Here is a 27,116-nt window from a genome sequence, read left to right as displayed (position 1 = left end):
AAGAAATCATTTTATTCAGTCGCTGCCAATTATTTAAAAAAAAAAAAAGGACAACAAAGACTGACAGAATGACATCACACGTGTAGAGCTCTGCACACCTGTAGCCAATGCTAAGCAAACATCAGAGAGTAAGAATCCCTTCAGGCCTTCCGACTTACCCCATTAGACAGGCTTGGCAAACTCACTGGCTGGTCCTGTGAATATGTACATAGGCAGTGATTGATTTCAAGACGTGAGACCTGAACTCATTTGACAAATCTCCCATTTCTCAATTATCAGAACAGAAAACAATGATCAGAAATTTGGAGTACTAGTGCTTCCTTATGGTGCATGTTTGAAATGTAATGTACTTAAAGAAAACCTTTGCCAATGGCTTAAAAAGGTGAATTTGTTTCTCAATACCAGCCTTCTGCAAAAAAAAAAAAAAAAAAAAAAAAAGATCCTTTAGGGACTTTCCCTCATTGAGTTAGTGACCAAAGAAAACAAGTGTGAATGAGCTAAAGGGAAATAACATCAACAGCATCAGGCATCCTCGTTTCCCTCCAGAACAGGGTTTAAAAATGCCAGTGATTGTTCCAGTGAGTTTGCTCAAGAGCGGGCTGGCTGGACAAATCTCCAGGTTTTCCACTGTCGGACCATGTCACTGAACTCAGGCCCAGATCGCCTCAAAGCCTTGTAGTGTTTGCAGCTAACAAAGTTACAAAAGAAATCAAACAACAGAAAAGGGTTTCCCTCCTCTTCCAGTGGCATTATAAATAGACGAAAGGCACATAAATATGGGGAGGTGCGAGAAATAGGAACAAAGCTAAAGGAAGAGGTTTAGTCTTTCATTCCTATCCCACCCAAGGGACTGGGCTTCCAAATGACTTTGGTCCCAGGAGCTGGAAAAACATCTTTATAAAATATCTACCGGAGTCCTTGTAGGAAGTGATCAGCCTGGTGCAACTGGAGCTCATTACCCGAGACTGACACGATCCTACTACTCTTTAAAAAGGCAGGAGCCTTAATTTCAGAACACTTTTCCCATTCGTATTTCCTCCCTCCCCCAGACCCTCCAAATACCACAGACTGTTCTTCAAAGAACAACAAGTCTCCAGTCTGCAAAGTATGGTTCACTTCAGATGTGCCCCGAGACCGCAGTGACCCCGAAGGTGCCCACGCTGATTTCTTTGTTTCCTTTGATGATGTCGTGCAGGCTCGGCAAGGACCCCGACTTAGTCTGTATCAGAGTTTTTATCAGTTTTCCTTGCTCCTGGACTTTCGACCGCCTCCGTTTCAAAGCCCTCTTCTCAGTTTTTGTCTTTTGAGACTGTCCGTTGCACAGACTTGTGCAAGCTGAAATGCCACAAAAATAAGATTCTTCTGACTGTGACGAGGTTTCTGAGCTTCCTTCTGAAGGCGGACCCTTATACGAAGAGTGGTAAACTTCTCCCATGTTAGAAAAATCTCTCTGGTTTGTAAAGGGCTTCCTTCCTTTTAGGTCTCCGTTGGCTACAGGGTGCAACGGTTCTGCTGGCTTTATGGTCTCGATCTTTTCAGTTTTGTACTTGCAGCGTTTCTTCTAGAAGACAAGTAAAAGAAGGACTAGGGGTTAGACCTCCAACAGACACGAGTGTTGACCCTGGAGAGCTGAGCTAGTGGGGAATGCGCCATTCCTGGTGGAAAGGAAAGTAGCATTATACACGGTATCATTATGACCTTCTCAACCAAGTCTTTCCATACCCAACCGCCACTTCTGAATAAGGTTTAGCAACCTCAGCAAGATTTGAGTACCCGTTACTTTCAGCCACTCCTTACTATCTCTGAAAGATCCCTCTCTGCTTCCAAAAATGAGAACAACTTTCCTGCCAAGCCACAATACAGTTGAATGAACCGGCTTGGATTGAACCTAAACTATTTGGTGCAAGAGTTCCTTCCCTTTTAGATAATTACATTTAACCCGAATATATAACAGGAAATGCACGACAGGAGAAGCACAGACTCTGTAGCTTAGAAAGTTTCAAGCTTATAGTACACAGTGCCGCCTGTAACTTGAGACGCAAATTCACTCTATTTTCTAGTTTTAAAAAGATCAGATCAGAGAAGCAGATATGGGTCAGTTTGCAGGCCACTGCATATATCCATTTATATCATTACCAGATCGAAAAGAAACGAATTATGGACTGTTTTAAGATCTTTCAACCTTTTTGTTCACAGTAACATACTAAAAACAAAAACTACTTACCTTTTTTTCTGGAGAAAACTTGAGGGGTTCAACGATGTACAAATCATGTGGGTCTACTATAATGTAAAAAAGGGAGGAAATGTAAAACAATCCATTATGCTAGTAGCAAACCCCACCAACAGATCAGGTGACCCTAGTGACTTACTCCCTGACACCCCACTATGCTGGCATGGACTTCGTGACATTCCTATGCGGGGCTTGACTGTCACCTTCAAATGACATTCTCAAGGGCCAGAGAGAGAGGCCAGTGGGCTGGGGCACATACTTTGCACACAGGAGCCGCGAGTTCTATCCCTGACACCACAAAGAACCCCTGAGCACGGAACTGAGAGAAGCTCTGAGCAACACTGGATGTGGCACAAAAGTCAAAAAATAAACTAAAACCAACTTTATCAAGTGTTTCAGCCGAGACGGTGAAAATCCTTCTTTACTGCCATTCCTCATCTCTAACCTGATGACAAAAATAAGATTGCTGGAATATGGCTCTGTGGTAAAGAATCAAGTCTTGCGTACACGAAAACTGGATTTGCTCTTCTAGCACCACACAGACACAGACACACACTCACACACAACACAAAGTAACAACACTGCCAACGAGGAGATAACTCAAGGGCTAGAAGATACATGGCTAGCCATGTACCAATCCTTGAGTTTCTGCAAGCATGCCCCCTCCCAACTGCTGGGAGCAGCCCCTGTAAAACAGCAGCAACAACAACAACAAAAACAACATTGTCAGGTAAACTGAAAGCAAACCAATTCACCAGCTATTCCCCCCAAACTCTAAGGCACACATCAAGTTATGACATGGGTTAGTTACAAGCAACAGCAGGTGAAGATCACGTACCAAGCTGTTTAGAGGAACAGGCACAACACAAACCAAGGTCAAAAATGTTTTCGGTGTATCGCTCTATGATTTACAATAAAATGATGAGCACCAGATCCAAAGCTAGATGAATGTGGACTGCAAACAACGAACACACACTTCTGGCACAGTGAGCAATGAGGTAAATAAATTAGCTGTTTTAAGATTTCATTGTTTAAAGCACATAGAAACAAGCCTAGGCTACCCTCACACCAATGAGAAAAATATGCACATAGGAGAGTGGGCTATGAGATGTTAGTGCTATTCGACTCCCTAGAAGTTCACAGTATATGGGCTGACAGAGGCAGAAGCAGCAAACTCACTATAAAATTTTCATACACTAGAAGTCTATTAAAACCATTATTCAATCAATTAAAATGTCTCACACTGTCCTAGAAATTTGGAAAAAATCATCAAACATATTGACAACATTCAAACAATCCTCTAGTCATTTCTATCAGATTATTAATTTTATATTACTTTAAAAAAAGGCTGGAGCGATAGCACAGTGGTAGGGCGTTTGCCTTACAAGCGGCCAACATGGCCGACCCGAGTTCGATTCCTCCGCCCCTCTCGGAGAGCCCGGCAAGCTACCGAGAGTATTCGATATGCCAGACACAGTAACAACAAAGTCTCCAATGGAGACGTTACTGGGCCCGCTCGAGCAAATCGACGATCAAAGGGAGGGCCTTTACCTTACCTTTACCTAAAAAAAGGTACCTACAACTAAAAATAGTTTTAGTGTAATTCAAATCAACCCCTTCACTGAAAGTAACTAAATAGGATTAATTTGTGCACTGAAGAACTGTCACTGGGGAAAGTAAACACTAAACCAAAATTGAAGGAAAAGTAGGAATCCTGACAGTCAAGAGTAACAGTTATTTCTGTCTTGACAGCATTCTGCTGTACGTGTAAAACCGTATGGACTTTAGCTTAAATGGGTGGAAATCAAACCTCTATCGGGTAAGATATACTTTCTGTTCCACAGTAAGCTGGGACACTGGAACACGAAATACTCTGTCAGGCTTTCCCTCACAGAAAGAATGTAGCTATGCAGAGACTTTAGAGCCCAAATACTCACCAACAGAGGGCCCAGCAAACCCCAAGCCCTGAATATAAAGTATTTCTGAGTGTAAAGGCAGGTACAAATTTCTCTAGTGAAGATCCTCCCTCCTAGTGAAGGTCCTCAAAAATAACCCTATAGGTAACTTTCAAAGACACGGATGATAGACTAAGCACACAAAGGTACAAAGCACCTTGGGCAGGAGCCTGCAAAATACCAAATAAGCAGATCCACAGATATTAAAAATAGTAGAATCTGCGGACAGTTATGCTAAGGTCCCAGAGAACCCAGAATACTAATGCAAGGGATGAGACGAGCAGTACAGTGGGGAAAGCACATGCCTTCCATGGCCAACACGGTTCAATACTGTCCCTTGAGCACTGCCCGGAGAGACTCCCTGAGCACAGAGTCAGGAGTCACCCATGAACATCACCTCGTGTGGCCCCAAAACAAACAGAAAAAAGAACACTATGCTAAAGGAAACAAGCCAGATAGAAACACAACTACTCTAACTCCACTTATATGAAAAGTATCCAAAAGAGTCAAAATTCAAAAAAAAAAACCCAGAAAACAACAATGGCAGTCACTGGGGATGAAGATGGGGAGGAAAGCAAAAGCTGTTTAATGAATAACAGATTCAAGTCCATAAAAATCAAACAGTTCTAGAGCTGTTTTCATATTCCTGAACTGTTCACTTAAAAATGGGTGAGACGATATAGTCTGTTAAATATCTTTTTTATGTGTGTGTATATGTACGCATACACACACACACCCCTGATTTCTAATAGAGCTTAAAACTGACAAGAGGGCGAGTACAGAATAACAAAAGTAAGAGCAAGCTTTCATTAGAATAATAAAGGCCATAAGAGATCTAATTCAAGTAAGGTAACAGCAGAACCAAAATTAAAGGCCAGTTTTCTGCCTACCAAACCTTTTTAAATTACAAAGTGAAATATAACAGTGGACCAAAACAGATGTAAATCTACCTACCATCAGGTACAAAAGACATTTGTATCTGGCTGTGATGAGTCGAAGTAAGAGAAACAGTAAAACAGACTGATCTCCACTAATTTAAAATGAGAGTAGAAACGATGAGAAGAAAAATCGTCTCTACCATATTTCCCAACCACACATATACAGCGCAAGTGAGGAATGCTCACTACCCACAGAGTGTCCCAAAAACCAGCAACACCAAGGGCCAATGAAGATGTGGAACTGGAACCCAACTGCCGATAAAGGAAAATCCCAAAGCCTCCTCAAAGCTGGGCAGTAGTATTTACAAAGGAGGCCGGACACGCACCTTACAACCCAGCAATCCTATCTCCCGGGCTAGACCTAACAGAAATGTACACAAGGATTAACTGAGAGAAAGGTAATACCATACTAAAAACGATCCAAATATAACTGGATAATGGAATAACTAGAGGCATGAGAACAGACAAACTACGACTATACTTACTGGCCTGTGAATCTCATCAACAGCTAAAAGCCAAAATAGTGGCTAGGCAGGGAGGTGCCAGGCAGGCACAAAAGAGCTCCAGAAAGCTTCTGAGCTCAACAGTGCTCGCTCCTCAATCTGGGGGCCCACGTGGGGATGCTCAGTTCGCGAAAACTCACGACGCTTTACATATAATCAGACTTCCTTTTGTGTCACATTTACATTTAAAACGTGAGTTACAAAAGGACCTATTAGCCAAGAGGAGGGGGAAAAATGAAAAAGCAGAAAGGAGGAAGAAAAGTCACCAAAGGTAATGGGATTGAGTCTGTAAAGCTTCGAGATAACAGTAAGCCAATGAAGCTCGGGAATTACTTGATTTACTCTGAAACATGCTGCTCACCAGTAAATCCTGAAGCCAGAGAAGCCAATGACTGTTAAGAAAGCACTCATAATGGAAATACATCATGAATCTGGTTATTTCAACAATGCTATGATGGTAAGTCCTTGGGGCACTAATTATAAAAGTACAAAGATGGGAAAAGACAGTGACTCAGCATCTCTGTCTATTCCCTCCTAGAGTGTGAGACAGTGGCTGCACTGCAGAGTCGGGCGTGAAACAGACAAGCTGAAGTCTGATCAGAAAGTGCCTCATGGTCCTTGACCATGGACAAGAGAACCCTACCTGGGCAGGAAGAGGAGGCAGATTAGCCGGGGACGCTAGGGGAGGGCACTCAGGTTTTCCATAGCTGCTGAACTTTCTCAAACATCCCTTTCTAAAAAGAAATACTTCTGCACAGGAGCACAGACACTTGAAGCTGCCAACAGCTGATTAAACAAAGCCTGCCCCCCGCCCCCAACACCTGATGGCCTTCAAGGCAGGCAGATAAAAAAGTATGAAGATAGTTTTGACATGGCACATGCTTAAAGACTGATATCATTTTTTGTTGCAGATGATCTCAAACATAAGACAGTCTACGTAACCAGAAGTAAGCTAGATTCATGTGTATACAAATACATATTCACAAAAATCTACCTTCTTTGCCAGTGAATTGCAGAGACTTGGATCTGATGAGTGGGAATGAAGTTCTCCTTTTCAAATTCATATCATCATAGGAAGAGAAACACCTGACACATCAAGAAAGATCAATATGGGGAACCATGAGTAAATGCTACTTAACACACTCTGTAGTTGGGGTGAAGCTTTCATTAAGCTACCAAGAACTATATGCCACAACGAACTAATCTCTAAGGTAACAAGCCAATTACTGTTAAGACACGTTTTTTAAAAAAAAATTAAGGCATCTTCTCTACAAATTGTATTAACAAGGCTAATTCTTCCCCACCTGAATTCCATATTAAAACAACTTTTACAAGTTAAACTCTTTCTTCATAAGTAAACATTTCAAGGATTGTATGTATTACTATCAGGGTTTTCTCTTACTAGCCTATAGAACCTTCCAGGCATTGAAACACATCACTAACTCCAATGCTTTTTTGTAACATTTTGGCTTTTAGATAATCCTAAGAACTAGGGAATCCTCTTATTAGTCCTTTATTTGCTCAAATTTATAAAAATAAAAAATAAAAAACATTTTTTAAATTAAAGGCAAAAAACTGTAAGATATAAACGCAGATGTTACCTTTTAGGGCTTGGATACTGATTACTTTTAGGAAGTTTTGAATTATAATCACCATCAAACTGAGAGGCATTTCGACAGCGCTGCATGCAGACCATTAGTCCCAAGACAACACAGAGAACCAAAGATATGATAAGATAGCTTTGTCGATCTGAAACCTGAAATGACAAAAAGATTTAACACAATAATGATCGTAGAGGAAAACCAACCGCTACCCTAAGTTTAAATGGCAAAGTTATAAGAACAGTGTTCTCTTTGAAAACGTACCGCAAGGCGCTGCTCTATTTTTTTCCCAGGCCTTACTTGGAAAGTTTCCATGCAATGGGAAAGTCTTTTAAAAAGTAATACAACAGGCGCATTTGCTGCCCGAGCCCATGTGCTGCTTGTGCCCACGTGGCCGAGCACATGTGGTGCCCGAGCACATGTGTCGCCCGCATCTCCCCTCTTGAGATGTGTACTTTCATGCTTTCGTGTCTAACTTTACTCTCTCACTCTCTCTCCCTCCCTCCATACCTAAAAATCCTCCAAATAAAATCTATTTAAAAAAAAAAAAAAAGTAATACAACAAACATATTCATGCTTCTCATCTTTGTTCACCAATGGATCACATTTTTGTCTTTTCCATGTGCACCAGGCTCCTTCTCAGGAGAAAACAAACATCAGGCCTTACCCATTTTATAAATGAATCATCAACCACCCAATTAAGAAAAAAACCCGACGGATCATCCTCAATTCCTCATCCCCACAAGCCCAATCTTTCAACAAGGCTTGTCTTTTTTTTATTTTCTTTTTAGGTTACATCCGGTGATGCTCAGAGCGTACTCCTTGACTCTGCACTCAGGAATTACTTCTGGTGGTGCTCGGGGGACCATATGGGATGCCAGGGCTCGAACCCAAGTCAGCAGCGTGCAAGGCAAACGCCCTCCCCACTGGATTATCGCTCAGGCCCAGGCTTATCTTTCTACCTTCTAAAATATATTCTGAATTCAGTAACTTCACACTGTCTTATCTATAACCCTAGTCCAGTCCACCATCACCTCGCCCAGCCTCCCACGGCTGCCTGCTAAGAGTACTCTCTACTCCCAGTCTGCTGTTTCCTAAGAGGCAATTTTCAGAGCATAAGGAGTATCCAAAGTGTTGTCAGTGAGAAGATCCAAGTCACTTAATATTTCACAACAACTTGCAATTACTTTTTTTTTTTTTGCTTTTTGGGTCACACCCGGCAATGCACAGGGGTTACTCCTTGCTCATGCGCTCAGGAATATACTCCTGGTGGTGCTCAGGGGACCCTATGGGAGGCTGGGAATCGAACCCGGGTCGGCCGCGTGCAAGGCAAACTCCCTACCCGCTGGGCTATTGCTCCAGCTCCGCAATTACAACATTTTAAAATTCTAACTTACTCACAAAGGCCTCCACGACTAGGTCCCTCTGATACCCGACAATGTACTGACCTCATTTCTTATCCCCACTTTATTCACTGCAGCACCATGCCAGTTTCCGATCTGACCTCGAAAGAGCTCACACTGTTCCTTTTCTGCTGTTTGTTCTTTTTGGTTTGGGGGCCACACCCAGCAAAGCTCAGGATTTACTCCTGGCTCTGCACTCAGGAATTACTCTTGCCCGGGATCGACATGCCCTTGCATGGGATGCTGGGGATCGAACCCAAGCTGGCTCAGTGCAAGGCAAGTGCCCTCCCCACTCACTGTGCTATCTCTCCAGCCCCCTCACATAGACCTGGGCTGATCTCAACTCTGTGTTGCCGCTAACTCATCCGGAGCACTCGGGTTTAAAGCCCCTCCCCAAACAAGTCCCGTAAGAACGCCTGAGTCAAACCACTCCTCAGACGCAATGGTCCATTCTCCAGCCCGCGTGCAGAGCACATACCAGAAGAAGAAACGATTGCTTACAGAATGACTGCATTTATTCTCTGGGAGGCTAGGGAATCCACTGTTCCATACTGCATGCCTCCATCTAGTCTAGAGACTGCAAGAGCCCGTGCCTCATCTAGGTTGGCCAATCACCAAGTATTTGTTCAGAACCTACTTTGTAAGTTTCCCTGAACTGCAATGGAAATGTATACTGCAGCTACCAATGGTCTGCAAAAAGCCTGCTGGAACTGCTTTCTAACTGTACTGGAGGCAGGGTCTGAATGATGAAGGCTGTGCTATGTCCTTCTGTTTCAAGTGCTTAGATACTGGGTTGATAGGAAGTCTGACTTTTGGTTCAAGTGCTTAGATACTGAGCTGATAATAAGTCTGACTTTTTGACAACGCCAATAAACACTGCTCTTTAATACCAGCAAGAATAATTACCTCCCGTTTCAGTTCTGCCACTGTGGCTGACAAGTTTGAAACAAGCTGGGTCATATTGGTCAGCTGTGCCTGGAGCACCTGGATGGCTTCCGTCTGCCGCTGATCCTATTAAAAAAAAATGAAGATATATTTCTCTGTACATAAACTACAAAACTACATCGCTGCACCTTCATTCCATACAGCAACTACATCACAAAAAAACAACACAAAACATCAGATCAAGTTCAATTAAGCAATCCGGGAAAACCAGTAAGTTCCATGGAAGTTGAGGGTAGGTATAGTAACAGAAAGCTCTTAATGAGTATCATAAACTTTAATCAAAATTTTAAAAGACAAAGAATCTGGCACTGTTCCACCTACCTTCACCTCACCCATATACCAAAAAATGTGCCACTTTCCACTACCATGTAGAATATTGCATAATGCAAGTTAATAAATTGCTTTCAAGTAAGTATAGGTTTCATATGTACAAACCAGCCAATAACCAGCTATTTTCAAAAGAATCACTCTGTAACTTGTGCCTTTAAAGCAAAGTAGTCAACACAAATATTGAAAATATTTCAAAGAAATATTTTGGGGTATAAAGCAACTAAATACCGAAAAGGATCTAAAAGAGATTAGAACAGAACTGTGCACTGAAAATAAGATGGCAGTTCCAAATGGGGAAGCTTGTGCTAATCTGATTGTGGTCTCCAATGCGCCCCCTCCGCCCCGCCACTGCCTCCCCTGAAGGCAGTTCATGTCGAGTTCTCCCATCAGCACCAATGAAACAGTTTCCAGCTCGCTAACGAAAACGAGACAATCAGTCACAAGACCCTTTTGCCATTTCCCGTAGACTTTCAGTACCAGAAATCTAGGCCAACAATGAACCAACAATGCTTGTCCTTCTTACCAGCAAAATCTTACAATTCAATGAAGATATACGTAAAATAAAATTTTTACTTAAATAGGACCCACCTGTTCCTCTGCTATTCTTGAAGTGTTCTGAAGTTTTATTATCGTTTTATTGAAAGCCTTCTGCATTTCTTCCATTTGTTTTCTGTACCTGTGTAGATGCAATTGATTTAAAGTAGCTTTACTTTCTCACTTATCTCTTACTGGAAACACTTATGATTTCAATATGAAATGAATCATTTTGTTTTTTTTTTTTAATGGGCTTGTGCGAAGACAGCACAAGAAATCACTCAGAAATAAAGAGATCTCCTGAAGTATTTACAACCTGACCTAGGTAAAATTTATTAGTGGTTTCTAAAGTTCCCTTAGAGGGGCCTCTGTGGGAGGACTTGGAAAAGTAGCAAGAGCAAGTACAAGTTAACAGTGGCCATACAGATGCAGGCACATACATACAGTTTGCTCATAAAATATGGACAAAAAACATATATACCCCCTTAGGATATAAAGATCATCTTAGTACTGTCACGTAGTGTTTCAGAGTTTTCTGCAATGTTAATGCCGAGTCAGTTCTGAAGCACTGGAAAAAGCCCCAAACACAGTGGCGGCATAACGCACGACCAAATCCAGGGCTGTAACGGAGAGCAGCACCCAGGGTCTTCACCACTGCCCTGGCCTTCCCACACACCCAGAATTGGGAAGCTCGGGCTTCTGACAGGTGCAAGTGTTGTCTGTCAGTTCAGTTCACGCCAGCCAGCCTCCACTCACTTGAACTCGTAATGATACCTAGCAAAGAATCACTGAGTGTCATGGTCCAGATACTATGGTTTTCCCCGATGGAAGCTCTGGGAACCACAGAGTGAAAGTGGCTAAAATGAAGTAACAAAGAAAGAAAAACCTTCAATACAGATCATTTAAAATTGCTCCCAGTCTCGTAACAAATGTATTACGGTTTCCAGTACTTGTAAAGAACTAAGTCTTTTCAAAAAGTTGTTGGTCAGTATACAAAAAATCCTTTTTCCCTACTCCCCAGCTAAAATGAACTTCTTACTACGATGTCTTTGGAGAGTTAAATCTATCTTTCCTCTAATCTAAGACAATCTGCTCTGCTGTTACCCCACTGCGCAGCGTAAGGTAGGCTCATTCACAAGAAGACTTACCTCTGGCTAAGTTCCTCGAGATAGCGACCGCTGAGAGACATGTTAACTTCTAAGGCCTTAATACGATTGTTGAGCCGCATAAATACCGACTCCTTTTGGTTGGATCCATGCACCAGATTTCCGTTGGCATATCCCAGATCTGTAGAATTCTGCAGTTCAGCATAGAAGTCTGTAGCTGTGCGCTGCAGCCCCCTGAGAAGGGCGTCTTCCGGAGACTGCTCCTCCTCTCGGATCTCAGGGGGCGAAGAGTCCACCGCAGGAGTCACTGTCTGCTTTGGTGCATCAGCTGTGCTTGTTTTGGCTTCCCCGTCCTCACCGTCCGGCACGGTCGCTGTGCTCGCCATCGGCACAACTGTTTCCGGCACATCTGTGATTGTCCGCGTGGGGCTTATGTCTTCTTTTACAATAGCGTCTGTTGCTTCATTTGCTTTTTTAGTTTCATAGATCACCGTTGGCTTTTCTCCAGAACCAAAACTCTCCGGCTTTTCTGTTTCATTAGCAACCTCAGCCTCATTTTCTTGGGAAACGGCCTGGGATGACAGGTATCCTGTTTCAAGCTTAACAGAGTCAGATACTTCCATTTTCGATGAAGAACTGATTTCTGGAGTAACGTCTAGGAGAAGAGACTGGGAAAGAGTTTGCGGGTGGCTTGGTTCAAGTTCAATGGCATCTGCAGTGTTATTCCCCAGATCACCTGGGCCTGCCCCTAAGTCACCAGAAACACTGCTGTCAGCGTCCTCCTCCCTCCTCTTACTGTCCAAATCTCCACTTGGAGGCTGCAATACTGAAGCATCTTCAGATTCTGCAGGCCGCAGCTCCGGGACCTCAGCTGATGCGCCCTTTCTGTCCTTACTCAGAGCAGTTCTGCTGCGCTGCCGATAAAAAGCAACTCGGACTGAACACCACTTATATATGTATTCTGAAAAACTAGAAATACAACAAATTGTGGTCAGTTCACTGCAAAATATTTGTGTCTCTGCCTCAAACCACGGTGGAGATTCATCCTCTTGTTCACCACTGCCAAGAAGGGTCACTGTAGAAGGACTTGTCTCCTCATCTTCCTCCTGAACCAGCTGCACAATGGGACTTTCCTTCGGAGAATCTGGTGGTGACTGCTCCATGCCATGTCTGTGTCCATCAGTGGGCACAAGCCTAGAAACAGAAATTAGAATTACAGATCACTTTCACTGGCCATCAAAGTTAAAATTACAGTTAAAGAAAATAAAAGTAACATATGAAAGGCAGACTGGAAATATAAACAAAACCTAAAGCTTGTTTTGATGAAGATTCCCCCTTCAAATTCTTCAAATTATTAAAGCAAACACTTCACCTTAATAAAAATCCTGATTAACAGGCTAAACAGTATCATAATTCGATCCCATCTTTTGGTTACACAGTATGTAAGGGGTGGAGCTGGTGAAAAGTGTGTTGTAAATTATGTCTGTGATTCCTTCCAAGATAAAGACAATGACTTTTTGGGCAAGCCTTATAAAACAAATAATTTTAATACCAAAAAAAAATTTTCATTTACAAATTTTCCCACTTGAACAAGTCACTAAAACCTAACAAATCTCTTCAAATACAGACTAATATTACAACAGTAAAGGCAGGAATAAAACAGATAACATCCAAGAGTTAACTCATTCTGCCATTCTATCTCAGTAACTGGTCCAAACCAAAACAGGACTAAGTGAGCTTTTCTGAACATAGTACAGAGACACAAATATAAAGGTACTACTAATACTGCTGAGTCCCATCAGAGTTTATCGGTTACTTACAAATTCGATTAGTAGAGAAGAGTAATGTCTGAAGGGGGGGACTTAATTAATTTGGCACAAATTAAGTTATATACCTTCTATATACACTACAGAAAAACACTTAAATAAACTCAAGCCTGGGAAAAGAAAGTCATCTTTCCTGACTACTTTAACAGTGACACCCGATAAATCCCTTCAAGAAAGAACTTTTTTTATGAAAGATGCTTTTTCTGTTATTTTCTTTAGAAAATCACCGTGAAATCATCAGAAAACCCTTAAGGTAAATACGTACATGAACACTAAGGGGTTACTATAATAAGGGAATTACAAAGGACATCAAAAAACACAGGTGTACTATAAACAACAGAAACTGCTTAACTGGCCAAGAGAGACGTTCTCTCTCTACACACGGACAGAGACTTACAGAGATGTACAGAGCGGTGTGTGGATTTATGAAACACTTTTTATTTCATTTTGAGCAGAAAGACATACTAGGTAGTGTTCATGAAAGACCTAGTTACAAAGTCGGGAAAAGCACTGATCGCTCCACATCCCAATCTGACCTGTTAAGAATCAAAGACACATTATACTTTCCCAACCACCTGTTATGTGTCTAAAATTTTATTCCAAAATTAACAGAGGACACGAACTTGTCACTGTGTCCTTTCAAGGCAGGTCTCATTACATGTCACCTAGGACTGTTTTATGCTGAAATCTTAGATATCTACTCCTCATGAGGTAGGGTTCCTATTCAACAGAAAGCTTCCAAAGAGTAACAGAGATTGTACCTAACAAAATACACAGAAATTTACCCAGCTAAACCCAATTAGACAAGCTATTTCAAGCTAATATATTACAGAGTGAAGGTGACAATGCCAAACACTGATTCATCCTACCCGAGAAGACGAAAAGAATGAGGATGCTTTTTGCCAGCTAAATCCATGTCTCCCTCCCCCGAGTGCCGCTGCAAACCAGGCAAAGGCCCATTTCATTCAGCTTAAGAAACTGGCACTGAGGTGAGCTTGGCGCTAGAACATCTTATGTCTTAAGTTCAGTTATCAGAAACTTCGTTATCATGGTTAATAAAATTAAAAAAAAAAACAACAACACCTGACCCTTTAAAAGTCTTCTCTGTTGCAAATGCATAATTAAAAAATTACTGATGGAGGTAATTCAGTTACTCTTTAAGGCACACCGAGACAATCATTGCTTTTGAGTTTTAAAACCTGTCCTCAAACTTGCATCGGCATTTAGGTCAACTACTTTTGAAAAAAAAAAAAATAATTCTGCGTTCTGAATAATAGTAATGCATCCTACCCTATAGTAATGTCACCACCGATACTTGATCTGGAGTGAGGATATTCCTAATGCCAAGAAGAGCGTGGGACAACGACGAAGTGGCCATGGGATGCCCACCCCCCACCACCGTGCTCTCTGCCCATCACACCAACCACAAGCAGTTCCATAAGTTCAGGCCCTCAGGCAGCGTTTGAAGGACTCCCACAATCACTTACTCAGGTGCTGGAACAGGACTGGAAACGGGAGCCGGGCCTGGCATTTCCGGTGCAGCCGTGGCAGTGGCATTCTGAGATATACTTTTATTTCCTATTTTAAGAAAGATGCCTGCATTGAGTTTGATTTTCTGTAAATTTCTATAGACCATGAAAATATTTCACTATTAAAAAAAAAAAAAAAAGAACTTGCTTCTCGGGTGAGAAAAGTCATGATTCACTACCACAGACCTTCTTTTCTGTTTTTGTGCCACACCCGGCAGTGCTCAGGGCTTACTCCTGGCTCTGTGCTCAGGGAACACTCCTGGCAGTGCTCGGGAACTGTATGTGGTGCCGGGTATCGAACCCAGGTCGGCCGCATGCAGAGTAAGCAAGCGCCCTATTCACCTGACTATTACTCTGGTCCAGACCATTTCCTTTTGATTCTTTTAGAAAGAAATTATGGTAACAAGGTCACAGCTATGAGTTAATGCATATTCTTCCTCATCTCAGGTAGACAGAGCAAAGGAAATAATTATGAATTCTGTGTAATCACGTATCATTAATAAAGCTTCTAGACGTCTACCTGAGATTATGAGAAAAAAATAAATGGTTCATTTCAAATATTTGTACTTGGAACTAAGTAAGTTTTGATATTAGAGGCAAGATTGTTTTCCTAATACTTATTAGCAAGTAAGTATTATTTAGCATTCTGATCTCTAAATTGAGTGACAGTTTGATAAAGCAAAGCAAAGCATTGTTGAAGTAACACTGGGCACCGAAACCAAAGGGTAGAACTGAGTGGAAATAGAAGAGCATGGATTTCAAAAAGATAGAATTCTACTATAGGAAAAAGGACTGGTGAAAATCAAATAAGCAATTAATAATAAGACTGCTAAGTTCCTTTGGATCGTCTTCCATATTTCTAAATGAGTAACCTTGATTTATTCATCTTCCTAACTAGAGAGCCCCCTGGAGAATGAGGTATTTAAAAGACCCATAAAATGATCGTGTACCTTCTGCCAGGTCTTCAGTTTTTGCTCCCAGAATATTAGCAGCAATATTCACCATATTTAGAATGGCATCTAAAACAAAATTCAATCAGAGAAAAATACCGATATACCTAAATAATCTCATGATTTAATATTAATCTTTTTTTTAAAAAAACCATTTATAATGGTCTTTTTTGCACTTAGTACCTTTTTATTCATCTTACTACATTAAGTCCAATATAGAGCACAAATTTCAGTCAAAATAACCTAATGCGTAAGTCTGAAATTTTAAATTCAGATGGAATTTTAAATTCTCCAAGCCTTTTCTAAAAACAGCCTTAGGCATATTACATAATTTAATGTATCGCCTGTACTGTGACAGGGAAGAGATATGATGATCAAATTTTTTTTCTTTTGTAGTGCTGGGCTTCAAAACCAGGGCCTCACACATGCAAGCCACACATTGTACCACTGAGTCACATTCCTGCCCCCTGGCCTGTTTTTCATTTATTTTTTGGTTTGGGGGCCACATTAGGTGGTGCTCAGGGTTTAATCCTGACTCTGTGCTCGGGCATCACTCCTGGCAGTGCTCGGGGCACCATAATCAGTGCCAGAGATTTAATCAGGGTGTCTGCAAGCACAGCAACACCTAAGTTCCTGTATTGCCCACCCCATCCCCTGCTTTTCTTTGGAAAGGTTCTAGAGTTTAAAAAAAGCTTGAAGAAACACAAGTTCTTCCTAGTCATGTGACAATCACAAGCAAAAATTAAAACTACTGAAGGACAAATTCTGTGATTTTTTTTAATTATGGACATAAAATTACCTATTGGTAATAGTTAAATCCCAAGTTGATATAGCACACACCTAATTTCTCTGATGATTTCTAACAGTGCAAAAATAATAAGGTACACAAATTATTTTGTAAAGTGAGAGTGTGTGAGATGGGCAAGTTAAAATTCAAAACTGTGAAACTCTAAATGTTACAGGTAAACTGCATACTTTTAATATTGCCTCTCTCCAAAATTGGCATTTAGAGGATGACTAAAGTGGTACAAATCTTAATATCTAGAAAAACAGCCAAAGGTACATAAATGCCCCAAATCTAAACCTCTAGAAAAAGCCAGTGCTGGCAACAGATATCTCTGTGCAATGTGAGATAATTTCAAGGAAAATTAACTTCTACCCCAATCTTATCTCTGAAATTCCATTAGAAGCTAATTAATCAGTAGCAGGTATTCTCCTATTAAGTAAAATTAGTCTCATCCGTAATTTCCATCTTAGCCTCCTTCCCCCAAATTTTAGAATCTTAGGAAGTCTCATCACACGTTCGATGAGAACCACAGCTGTGGTTTCACAGGTAAGGACCCAGGGGGTGAACAAGCTGGTACATCAAGTTAGAAAGAAGCCACGCCCTGTCCCTGGAAACTGATCCTGTGCCCAAGATTCTAAGGCTGGAGAAGAGAGACTTCAGAGTGCTTTCAAAGTATTAACTAGGAAACTATTTTTATCCTCCTGTAATGGTAATTTCAGAGAGACAGCACTGGCCTGTGTTCTTGTGTGAAAGAGATGCCTCTGGAGGACGAGGAGACAGCATGATAGGTCGCAGTGAAGTCACGAGCCCCAAGTTTGGGGTTCCTGGCACCACAAGCACCTGGGGCAAGCAGCACTAACCTCCAAGCACCACTGGGCGCCAAGCATCTAGTTGTCCAGTCCAGCTGGCTTAGGAGTTCACCGCCATGTCTCCTAAGCACTACTTAGAAACCAGTCCCTTCCCCTGCCCTCCAAGAGACACCTCCACATGAGTAATAATAGTATTGAAAACACTGCATTTCTTCACAAACTACGGCAAAGTAGCAATTCCCTGGGAGACAAATCTCCAACAAACCAATGGCTCCATTTAGGGCTCTACCAGGCAGTGCACAGGGCTTACTCCTGGCTCTGTGCTCAGGGGTCACTCCTGGCAGTGCTTGGTGGACACTATGCAGTGCTGGGGATCCAACCAGGGTCAGCCTCATGCCAGACAAGCACCTGTACTTTGCACTAGCTTATCTTTCTGCTTCCAACAGCTCCGCTTGATATGCAAAATAAGCTACCTATGGAACCACATACAAATTGTGAACGAGAAAAATTTACTTTCTCCATCATGCATTCAGCTCCTACTGAGGCATGCCCTCCTTTTATGTAGGACTTTAAAATATATATGTACATATATTTTTTATCAAAATTTTTTTTAATCCAAAGGAACATTTTATTTTATACTAAGTATATATATATATATAGCCTTTAACATATTTGGCAATTCTAACGAAATGCAGACCATAGTGAAAATGGATCTGCAAAGAATATCAAAGCAGACAATGGTCCAGGAAATCTGCATGATAAAACGCAAAGAAAGCAAAGTGTTAAGAGGACTTCTTGATGTAAAATATTTAAATGTTCTGGCTCAAACTGTACACAAAAGATCGGAGGAGTTACTATGACTAACAGCCACACCAGCTGCTTGAACTAACTAGTTCTTCCTTCTAGGCATTTAAGTAAATTATGTATTAAAATGCCCTCCACTGAAATATAACTATATAGCAATACTCCCATCACAATCACAAATCATCCTGTTAATCGTCGATTGCCTCGAGCAGGCCCCAGTAACGTCTCCTTCATCCTAGCCCTGAGATTATATTCAAGGCTCTTTAGGAGAATGAGACCCATCATTGTTACTGGTATTTGGCATATTGGGTACGACACAGGGAGTTTGCCAGACTCTGCCGTGTGGGCAGGCTACATTCGGTAGCCTGCCAGTTTGTCCAAAGTAGGAATGAGATAATAAGATGTCATAATAGGATAGCCTAGTTCTTCCTTCTAGGCATTTAAGTAAATTATGTATTAAAATGCCCTCCACTGAAATATAACTATATAGCAATACTCCCATAAAAATATAGAAAATAAAGTTAATGACAAGGTTTTCTTTACCTAAAACTATGGTAATTACTACACTATAAACCATGCTCACTTTTCCACTAACTCCCAAAGCAAAAGATTTTTTAGTTTGGGATGACTTTCTGACCTCATCATGTAAGAGTTGCTTTTCAAAGGTAATTCAGCATCACTAAATTATGCGAGTGAAGAACAGTGAATCTTACGTAACAGAATTCTTAATATATACTCAAGGACACAACCAATAATACCAGTATCCAAGATAAAATAACAGTATTTCATCACTCCCAAAACACTATAACCCACAAGAGAATGAAGTCATCTGGTTTCAACAACTATCACTTAGCTATGATCTCTTGTAAAAATAATAACTAATGGGCCAGGACATGGTGCAGCTGTTGGATGGTACATCAAGAATACACACGACCCAGGTTGAATTTCTGGGTTGGGTCCCCTGAGCATCACCAGGTGCAGTCCTGAACTACCAAGACTGCCCGGGTATCCCTGGCACCACAGGGAGGTCACGCCGATCCCCTCCACGAGAAACAAAAGGGCACGGGTAACTAAGCCAGTCAATAGAGTAAAATATGTAATACGTAACAGAGTTAAATGTTACATAAAAGGATTCTCCTTATGATTTTTAACTCTTCTCCCTGTTCCTTAAAGAAAGCAAAGTCTATGATGGGAAAGAAGAGAAAAACAGAAAAGAGAAGAAAATCCTTAATTATGCAATGATGAAGCTATATAGACTATTTAAGTATGTGTGCTCTTGCTGTGTAGGTTAAAACACTATCAAGACTACAGACCAGCAAGAATGGAAATCAAGAATTCCAACTGAGAGCAACAAGGGATACGCAGGCAGCTGGTACTATATACGGATCTACCTTTATAAATTAATGATAAATCTAAAGTAAAACCTTCCAGTAAGTTTTCTCTTTGATAATAAACAAAAATGACAAACATCCAATATACTTACCACGTTCTAACAAGGAAACTAAAATGTCAGCTGAAATGGTCTTCCCGGGTGTCACCTTAGCCTACTACCAAGTTTTGGACACTACCAGGTCATAAGGACCTGAAACTGAATCACCAGCATCCCAGCCACTACTTGAGTTCACAACGAATACATTTTCACTAACATCCCTGCTATTGCTTCAAAATCATCACATAAAAACAGCCATCTTTTGATAATAAAAAACAAATCATTATCAACAGATTAAAGGATCCTTGTTCAATAGAACTGTATACCAAAATTTCTTTTTCATCCAGGATGAAGGTCTGGATGCCCCTATGCTGAAAGCTAGGGTCTACTTAATAAACTCTCTCCTGAAGTAAATTCATCTCCCTCTCTTTATTCTTAAGAGCTCTGTCTAGAAGAAATACTGTCGAATTAGGGCAGAATATAATTCTTGTGTTTTTTTAAATGTGTTTTTTCCTATTTTTTTTATTCACTCTTCCTAGTTTTTACTTGCACAGATATACTTTTAAAACACCAATGTATCTTTGACTTCAAATGAAAGTTCAACATGGGAGCAGAATTCTCCTAATCCAAATCATACCACCACAAAATGTTCACGTATGCTATGGAGAAAGGTTGGAAACACTTTTACAATGCAAAAAAAAACAAAACAAAACCAAAAAAAAAAAAAACACCAAACTTAAAAGACTTACTTGTAGCAGAGCCAAGAAGATTTTTTGAAGATTTATCCTCCCCAGTATTATAATCCAGTGGATAATCTGTTTCAGCAGAAAATGAAGGTAATAATGCTCAGAATTAATACCAATGAATACATTTAAAAGTTCATTTAAAGTGTTTTAAATAAAATGTTTTAAAGATGTTTTAATGTCATAAAGATCCAATGTCATTTACCAAACAGATGAAACCAAGGAAAATCATTCTACCACTAACCAAGATTTTAATCATTCACATTACTTTCAAAGTCAAACATCTTCATTTCACTTACAGGAAAGGTAGCGAAGCTTTGGTCGAAGACATCTTAAAACAACAACTTGAAAAAGTAGAAATCGGAGGTATCAAGGGCTGGAGCGATAGCACAGCGGGTAGGGCGTTTGCCTTGCACCCAGCCAACATGGCCGACCCGAGTTCGATTCCTCCACCCCTCTCGGTGAGCCCGGCAGGCTACCGAGAGTATCTCGCCCACACGGCAAAGTCTGGCAAGCTCCCCGTGATGGATTCGATATGCCAAACACAGTAACAAGTCTCACAATGTTACTGGGCCCGCTCGAGCAAAATCGATGAACAACGGGAGGACCGTGACCGTGACCGGAGGTACCAAAAACCTTTCCTACCCCTTTGGGTTATTAAAACTTTTTAAAAAGCTGAGGTATCTATGTCCTTGGTCTTCAGCTCAAGAATTATCAAAGGAATTATTAGACTAAGTTACTTTATGTGCATAACAGAATTTGGAGCTTGGCAATATTTTAGACAGTAATATTTTAGAATACTGATGCTGTGAAAGAAGAGGCTCCAATCACAAATAACTGACTGAAAAATAACTCAATATGCAAAATGAAAATAACAGGTTTGAGAGGCTGGAGAGAGAGTACATTTGGGTTCCGAGATCAGAGGAGTTTGTACACCTTCTGGTAGGCTGGCCAGAGACAGAGACAGTACATTTGGTAAGGTGCTTGCCTTGCACATGGCAAACCCAGGTTCAGTCCTCAGGACTCCAGGAATGATCCCTGTGCTCAGAGCCAGGAGGAAGCCCTGGGCACAGCCCAGTAGGGACCCACCTCCCCCAAAGTCAGGTGCACACAAGACAAGACAAGCACCTTAAACCCGTCTTTATCTTGCCAGTCCCTGTATTGTATATTAAAAAGCCACGACAGACAGAATAGTCATCTGCATCAAGATCTCTCACCATAATCCTCATCAAATAGTTCCTGGCGCTCTGAATGATACTGTGAATCTGCAATCTCCTCATATTCTTCCACCATGCTTGTACCAAATACCCTATATTAACAACAATTTCATTAAAAACCAATGTTAAAATTCATCCCCTTATTTAAAAAAATGACAAAATACATTCACTTTTGAGGACCAATAGCTTTTAAACTGCAAACTAATGACTGTTCCTTATACTGTAAGTCACTCACTTTACATTAATATATTTTCTAATTAATCTAGTGAAGGCATTTAAAAATACAAGTTTTTTTTCAAAACTTAGTCTTCCCATATATTACCACAGCAAAATAACACACAAGCTAAATTAAACACATAAACTGAAAGGCTATTGGTTTTTGGTTTTCCTTTCTGAAGTGCTACACGGGGCCTCACAGACATAAAGCAAGTGCTAAGAGCATAAGGCCAAGTGCCAAACGCGGAGCTATACCCCCAGCCGAATGTCATTTTTTGAGAAGAAATATATATACAACATCCTCAGGGTTTACTCCGGGCAGGTGCTGGGAATCAAACCTTGGTTAGCTAGGTGCAAAGCAAGTGCCCTACTCACTGTACTATCTCTCCAGCCTCCGGAAACAAACATTTAACATCTCTATTTCATCTAACAGAAAATTACTTTTTAAGCTGGAAAGATAGTACAGTGGTTAAGGCACTTGTCTTGAGTCCAACCCGGGTTCAATTCCAGTCACCCATCGGGTCCCCTGAGCCTGCCATGAGTGATCCCTGAGCACAGAGCCAGGAGGAAGCCCTGCGCACAGCGAGGTGTGCACACCCCCCCAAAAAACCCCCCCAAAACCCTACTTTTTCACATTAAGAAGAGCGGATTTCATTTTGAAATCACAGTCAGTAGACGGACTTTGTTCTGATTTACCTTATAAGGCTGAGTGGACAAAAGTGCTCTGATCCAAAATGCGAGACCAGCTCCACCTACAGAACGAGAGCGCGTAAGGGTGGGGAGCGCAAGTGTGGGCGGGGTCAGGTATGGCTCCTCCAGCTGGACTCTCCCTGTACCGTTTCTAAGATAAGGCCCTCAACCCCCAAAGGCAGTACTTGTCAAGTTGTGTTTTTGCCATGCAGTAATAAGCCAGCCCTGTCATTCAGTACCGCAAAGAGAAGGCTGCTAACCTTTAGGTACTTGATGAACATCTGAAGCAAGAAAAAGGAAAAGAAAAAGGAATCAGTTCAAAGTCCGAGTAACATGCCATAAGCAACATTTAATATTTCTAGATTCTGTTGTATAATTAAATTACAGAAAGCAATATACAGTGATGGATAACATTGTAGTACTCATAAAATTCTGGAGTTTTTTCGGAATAAGTAAAAGCAATTGTTTAAATTTCTACCTAGAAAATACGACTAGAAAATAGAGTAACTATAATGAAATAAACTAACTTTAAGATTATTAAACAACCTAAAATCCGCTATTTTATGTCATCTACAAATCTTTGTCTTCTATTAAAAGTAGATACGTATCATATACATGTATATATGAATTTATGATACATAGTGGATATCTAAACCCATATATTTGGTTGAAACATTAACAAATAAGTTATGATATAGCATTTATTTGTGATTATTCCTATATACTGTTTTATGCAAACTGTTTTAGGGAAAGAAAAAAATTTTGGCATGCCACATTGTTTCAAGTAAAGCTTTTAAAAAAAAAACCCAGATATAAATATATGTGTGTGTTTTAAGTATATATGGATATACATACACACAAACAAACATCAATTCACTTTTAAAATATAAGTATTAAAAAGTGAGTCTGTATATTCTAGGTTCAGTTCCTTTGGGATAAAAAAGAAAAATAGGTAAGCAGGCTGGAGCAAAAGAATGGTGAGCAGGGTGTTTGCCCTACACACAGAAGGCATATCTGGGCTCAATTCTCAGCATCCCATATGGTCCACCAACTGCCTCAAGGAGTGATCCGTAAACAGAGAGCCAGGGGTAAACCCACACGACCACCAGATATGGCCCAAAAACAAAACAAAAAACTAAAAGCAATCAGGTAAGCTTAAGTAATATCACCACAAACTAAAAATCAGAAGAAAATATAATTGTTCTTGGCTTAACTCTACTGTAAAAGTTTGCTTGTTAAGAAAACTAGTAATTCAAATGTTCTAGTCTCCACCATAAACAGGGCAGTACAAGGGTCAAGGCACTTGTCTTGAACGCAGCCAAGCCCAGGTAAATCCCCAGCACTGCAGATGGAGAGACTCCAAGAGACAGTACAGGGTGAAAGAAGGCACTTGCCTTCCATGTGGCTAGCCTGGCACTCCATCTGGTCCTCCAAGAAATAAGAGTGACCTCTGAGAACAGAATCAGAAACAAGCACTGAGCATAGCCAGGTGTGGCTGCCCCCACAAAAAAAAAAAAAAAAAAAAAAAAAAGAATCAGGAGACCGGAGAGATGGTACACAGGCAAGGTGCTTGCCTTGTATGCAGCCAACCTGGGTTTGATTCCCAGCACCTCATAAGGTCCCCCAAGCCCGCCCAGTGTGAATCCTCAGCACAAAGCTAGCCAGGAGTAAACCCTGAGCACAGCCAGATGTGCCATTGCACCTCCCCCCAATTTTTTAAAGGAACAGGGTGGGGAACGGTCTAGGCAAATTTTATACCACCTATGTGCTTCCATTATTAGAATGTAGATGGTGGACACTTGGTGTTTGGACTATTTCTCAATATGTGAGTCATTTTAATTTGTACCAACAGCTACTTTTAAACTTTTTCCCTTACTAACAATGTAGAAGTTGTGCTAAATGAAAAGGTAATGAAACAATTATGTTTCAGTATCTTTTTAAAAAAAAAAACTGAAAATGTACTTTTTGAGCACTTCTGAATTATCCAGTTAATTTAAAAAAATTCAGCATATTTATTCTGAAGCTAGGAATACTACAAGTTTACCCAGAGAAGTCAATTTAATACATGCTTATAAAAGACAGTAAAATCCCAGAAGATAATTAATCAGCTACAGGTTTTCATATTTAAAGAAGAAAAGCCAGAAATGAGAACTGCTGTGATTCCAAAGGTCATGATTATTAGCAGAGGTGCTTGAGGGGCTAGCAAGTTTTAAAGATGAAGAGGTGTGGAATAGGAAGAGAAATTCCTCGATAGTGAGCCCAATTCAAGAGGAGTAACTGTATTTTGGTAGATAAATCTACCTCAACTCTCGTGGAGGACAGTGACACAGAATGTCTAAAATTTTACTTTGAAATATTGACACTGAATATCTTCACTTGAACATACAAAAAGGCAAAAACTGCAATGATACATAATTGGATAGTAAAATGGAAATAACCTCAGTCAGATTTGAAGTCAAATCTCTGAGGAATTATCAGCAGAATGATTTTGAAACAAAGAAAAGTTATAAAGTAATATAAAGATAATATTTCAAGTAAAGACTCAAAGAAAATTTAGAGTGATAGTTTGAAATTTTATCAGAATATAAAAAAATCTGGTCTTTTTTCAGCTAGACAAATAGTAATGGATTAATATCTATCTCAGTAAAAAAAATAAATTCCAAGTAAGAATTATAAAATTAAAGCTGCAGTAAGTACATTCTAAATTTTTTTTGACTTTTTAACAAGTGAAATGAGGTAAAGAGTCAGAATACTTGGTAAGTTTTCATTCTAGAATATAGCTCTGAAAGTACAGACATTACCTTCACATATTTTGCATACATCTGTTCATCTAAAGGGAAACTCTGAACATTCCTCTCATCTCTACCATGGAAAGTACCCAGCTTAATCCACTTGTTTGTGGGATATCTAAAAAAAGAAAAGAAAACTTTTAAAAGCTCATACTCTACACAATGAAACACTCCATTACATACTCAAAACATATCCTGTGTCTTTTTACTTCAACTTTGAGTAAATAAACAGTGATCGGGGCTGGAGCAATAGCACAGCGGGTAGGGCGTTTGTCTTGCATGCGGCCGACCCACGTTCGATTCCCAGCATCCCAGAGGGTCCCCCAAGCACCGCCAGGAGTAATTCCTGAGTGCATGAACCAAAGAAACCCCTGTGCAAAGCCGGGTGTGACCCAGAAAGAAAAGAAAAAAAAACCCTTATACAAAAAAATAAATAAAGTGATCAAAGCCCTAAACACTAACCCAGCTTAATATACTTATTCTGTAGGTCCAACATCAACTGTAGAAACGAGCCACTGAACTGACCTGCCTGCCACAGCGCTGGAGAGACAATATAGGGGGTAGGGTGCTCACCTTACACAGGGTAATGGGTTCAATCCCTGGCACCTAATATGGCCCCTGAGCACAGAGCCAGGAATAACCCCTGAACATGGCTGGTGTGGCCCAAAATCAAAATGAAACAGGACAAGAATTTACCTGTCACTGATAGACACCAGAAAGTCTTTAGGAGTAGAAGAAAAGAGTTCATAATTTGCAATATCAAGTTGTTTTACTTGAATTGGTTCACAAAGTTCAATAACAAACCTTTGAAAAGAAGACAATTATTTAGTGGAACAAACATAAATAAGTTAACATTAGTTATGACATATTAACAGTATGCATATACTAGACATCCACCGAGTTCCTCACTTAAAAGTACAAGGAAGGACAGCTTGCAGTCTAACCTATAAGAGAACACCTTTTAAGAACTTAACCAACGACATCACTTGAGGGGTAAAAACACTAATAGAGCAAGACATGATTTCTGTCCACATTTTAAAAACATTTGGCACTACAGGGGTTAAGATGCTATCCTGCATGCAGTTAACCTGGTTTGATATCCAGTACTGTATATGAGGTCAGTCCCTCAAGTACCTCCAAGAGTGACCCCTGAGCACAAAGCCAGAATTAAGTCCCAAGAACCAACAGGTATGGCACAAGAAGGGGGGAAACAAAAAGGGCAGCATTTTGTCCAGAACTTTTTTAACCTATGACCTAAGATACACACAGTGCTGGCAACATTCAAGTTTAAACGTTTATTAAGTGAAAACATAAAGGAATCAACCTAACCCTAATATGAAAGCTTAAAATAGCAATGCACCTGCAGAACATGCTTCACTGGAGTTTTATATTACTTACCAAATTTTAGTGCTGCAAGGATTCAACATATAAAGATCCATGTTTTCTATAAGAATAGCAGATGTACTCTGTTTTTGAGAGGGAAGAGAAGAAATTACATCAGGGAAATTTCAACTGTCAAGCTAGCTTTAAGATAAAAACACTCTTGTGGGCAACAGGCAGAGAAATAACTAAAATTTCTATAAATAATACTAAGAATGGCTTTTGGATTAAATTTTTAAAATTTTATACAGGTGGGGCTGGAGAGACAGTAGAGAGAGAGGAGGGCACTTTGCCTTGCTCTTGGCTAATGCGGGTTTGATTCCCAGCTTCCTATATGGTCAGGAGTTAATTCCCGAGCGCAGAGCCAGGAATAAGCCCTGGGTACCGCCAAGTGTGGCCCAA

The 27,116-nt window shown here is 40.5% G+C and overlaps 1 protein-coding gene across 12 annotated transcripts in view; it reads right to left on the bottom strand.

Annotated features, from left to right (window-relative positions):
- Nucleotides 1-430: 430 nt before the first annotated feature.
- The window catches only part of SUCO (SUN domain containing ossification factor), a 48,990-nt gene continuing 22,304 nt past the window's right edge, over nucleotides 431-27,116 (bottom strand). For 3 of the 12 annotated variants that reach the window (XM_056107373.1, XM_056107366.1, XM_056107370.1), the window contains 17 exons: nucleotides 26,733-26,800; nucleotides 26,031-26,138; nucleotides 25,347-25,452; nucleotides 22,806-22,826; nucleotides 22,552-22,607; nucleotides 21,640-21,731; nucleotides 20,429-20,494; nucleotides 19,374-19,433; nucleotides 15,851-15,919; nucleotides 14,859-14,949; nucleotides 11,588-12,739; nucleotides 10,494-10,581; nucleotides 9,537-9,641; nucleotides 7,228-7,382; nucleotides 6,621-6,712; nucleotides 2,225-2,280; nucleotides 431-1,561 (listed from right to left, as the gene is read on the bottom strand). In XM_056107373.1, coding sequence (XP_055963348.1) covers nucleotides 1,118-1,561; nucleotides 2,225-2,280; nucleotides 6,621-6,712; nucleotides 7,228-7,382; nucleotides 9,537-9,641; nucleotides 10,494-10,581; nucleotides 11,588-12,739; nucleotides 14,859-14,949; nucleotides 15,851-15,919; nucleotides 19,374-19,433; nucleotides 20,429-20,494; nucleotides 21,640-21,731; nucleotides 22,552-22,607; nucleotides 22,806-22,826; nucleotides 25,347-25,452; nucleotides 26,031-26,138; nucleotides 26,733-26,800 — 2,829 coding nt within the window. In that variant the 3' untranslated portion in view covers nucleotides 431-1,117. Of the gene's footprint in view, nucleotides 1,656-2,220; nucleotides 2,281-6,620; nucleotides 6,713-7,227; nucleotides 7,383-9,536; nucleotides 9,642-10,493; nucleotides 10,582-11,587; nucleotides 12,740-14,858; nucleotides 14,950-15,850; nucleotides 15,920-19,373; nucleotides 19,434-20,428; nucleotides 20,495-21,639; nucleotides 21,732-22,551; nucleotides 22,608-22,805; nucleotides 22,827-25,346; nucleotides 25,453-26,030; nucleotides 26,139-26,732; nucleotides 26,801-27,116 lie in introns of those variants that run through there. The other 9 variants (XM_056107368.1, XM_056107369.1, XM_056107372.1 and 6 more) reach the window with 7 other exon arrangements.

The sequence above is a fragment of the Sorex fumeus genome, unplaced genomic scaffold, assembly GCF_029834395.1.
Source record: "Sorex fumeus unplaced genomic scaffold, SorFum_2.1 ptg000164l, whole genome shotgun sequence".
In the NCBI taxonomy this organism is placed as follows: Eukaryota; Metazoa; Chordata; class Mammalia; order Eulipotyphla; family Soricidae; genus Sorex; species Sorex fumeus.
This window is presented reverse-complemented; position numbering and strand designations above follow the sequence as displayed.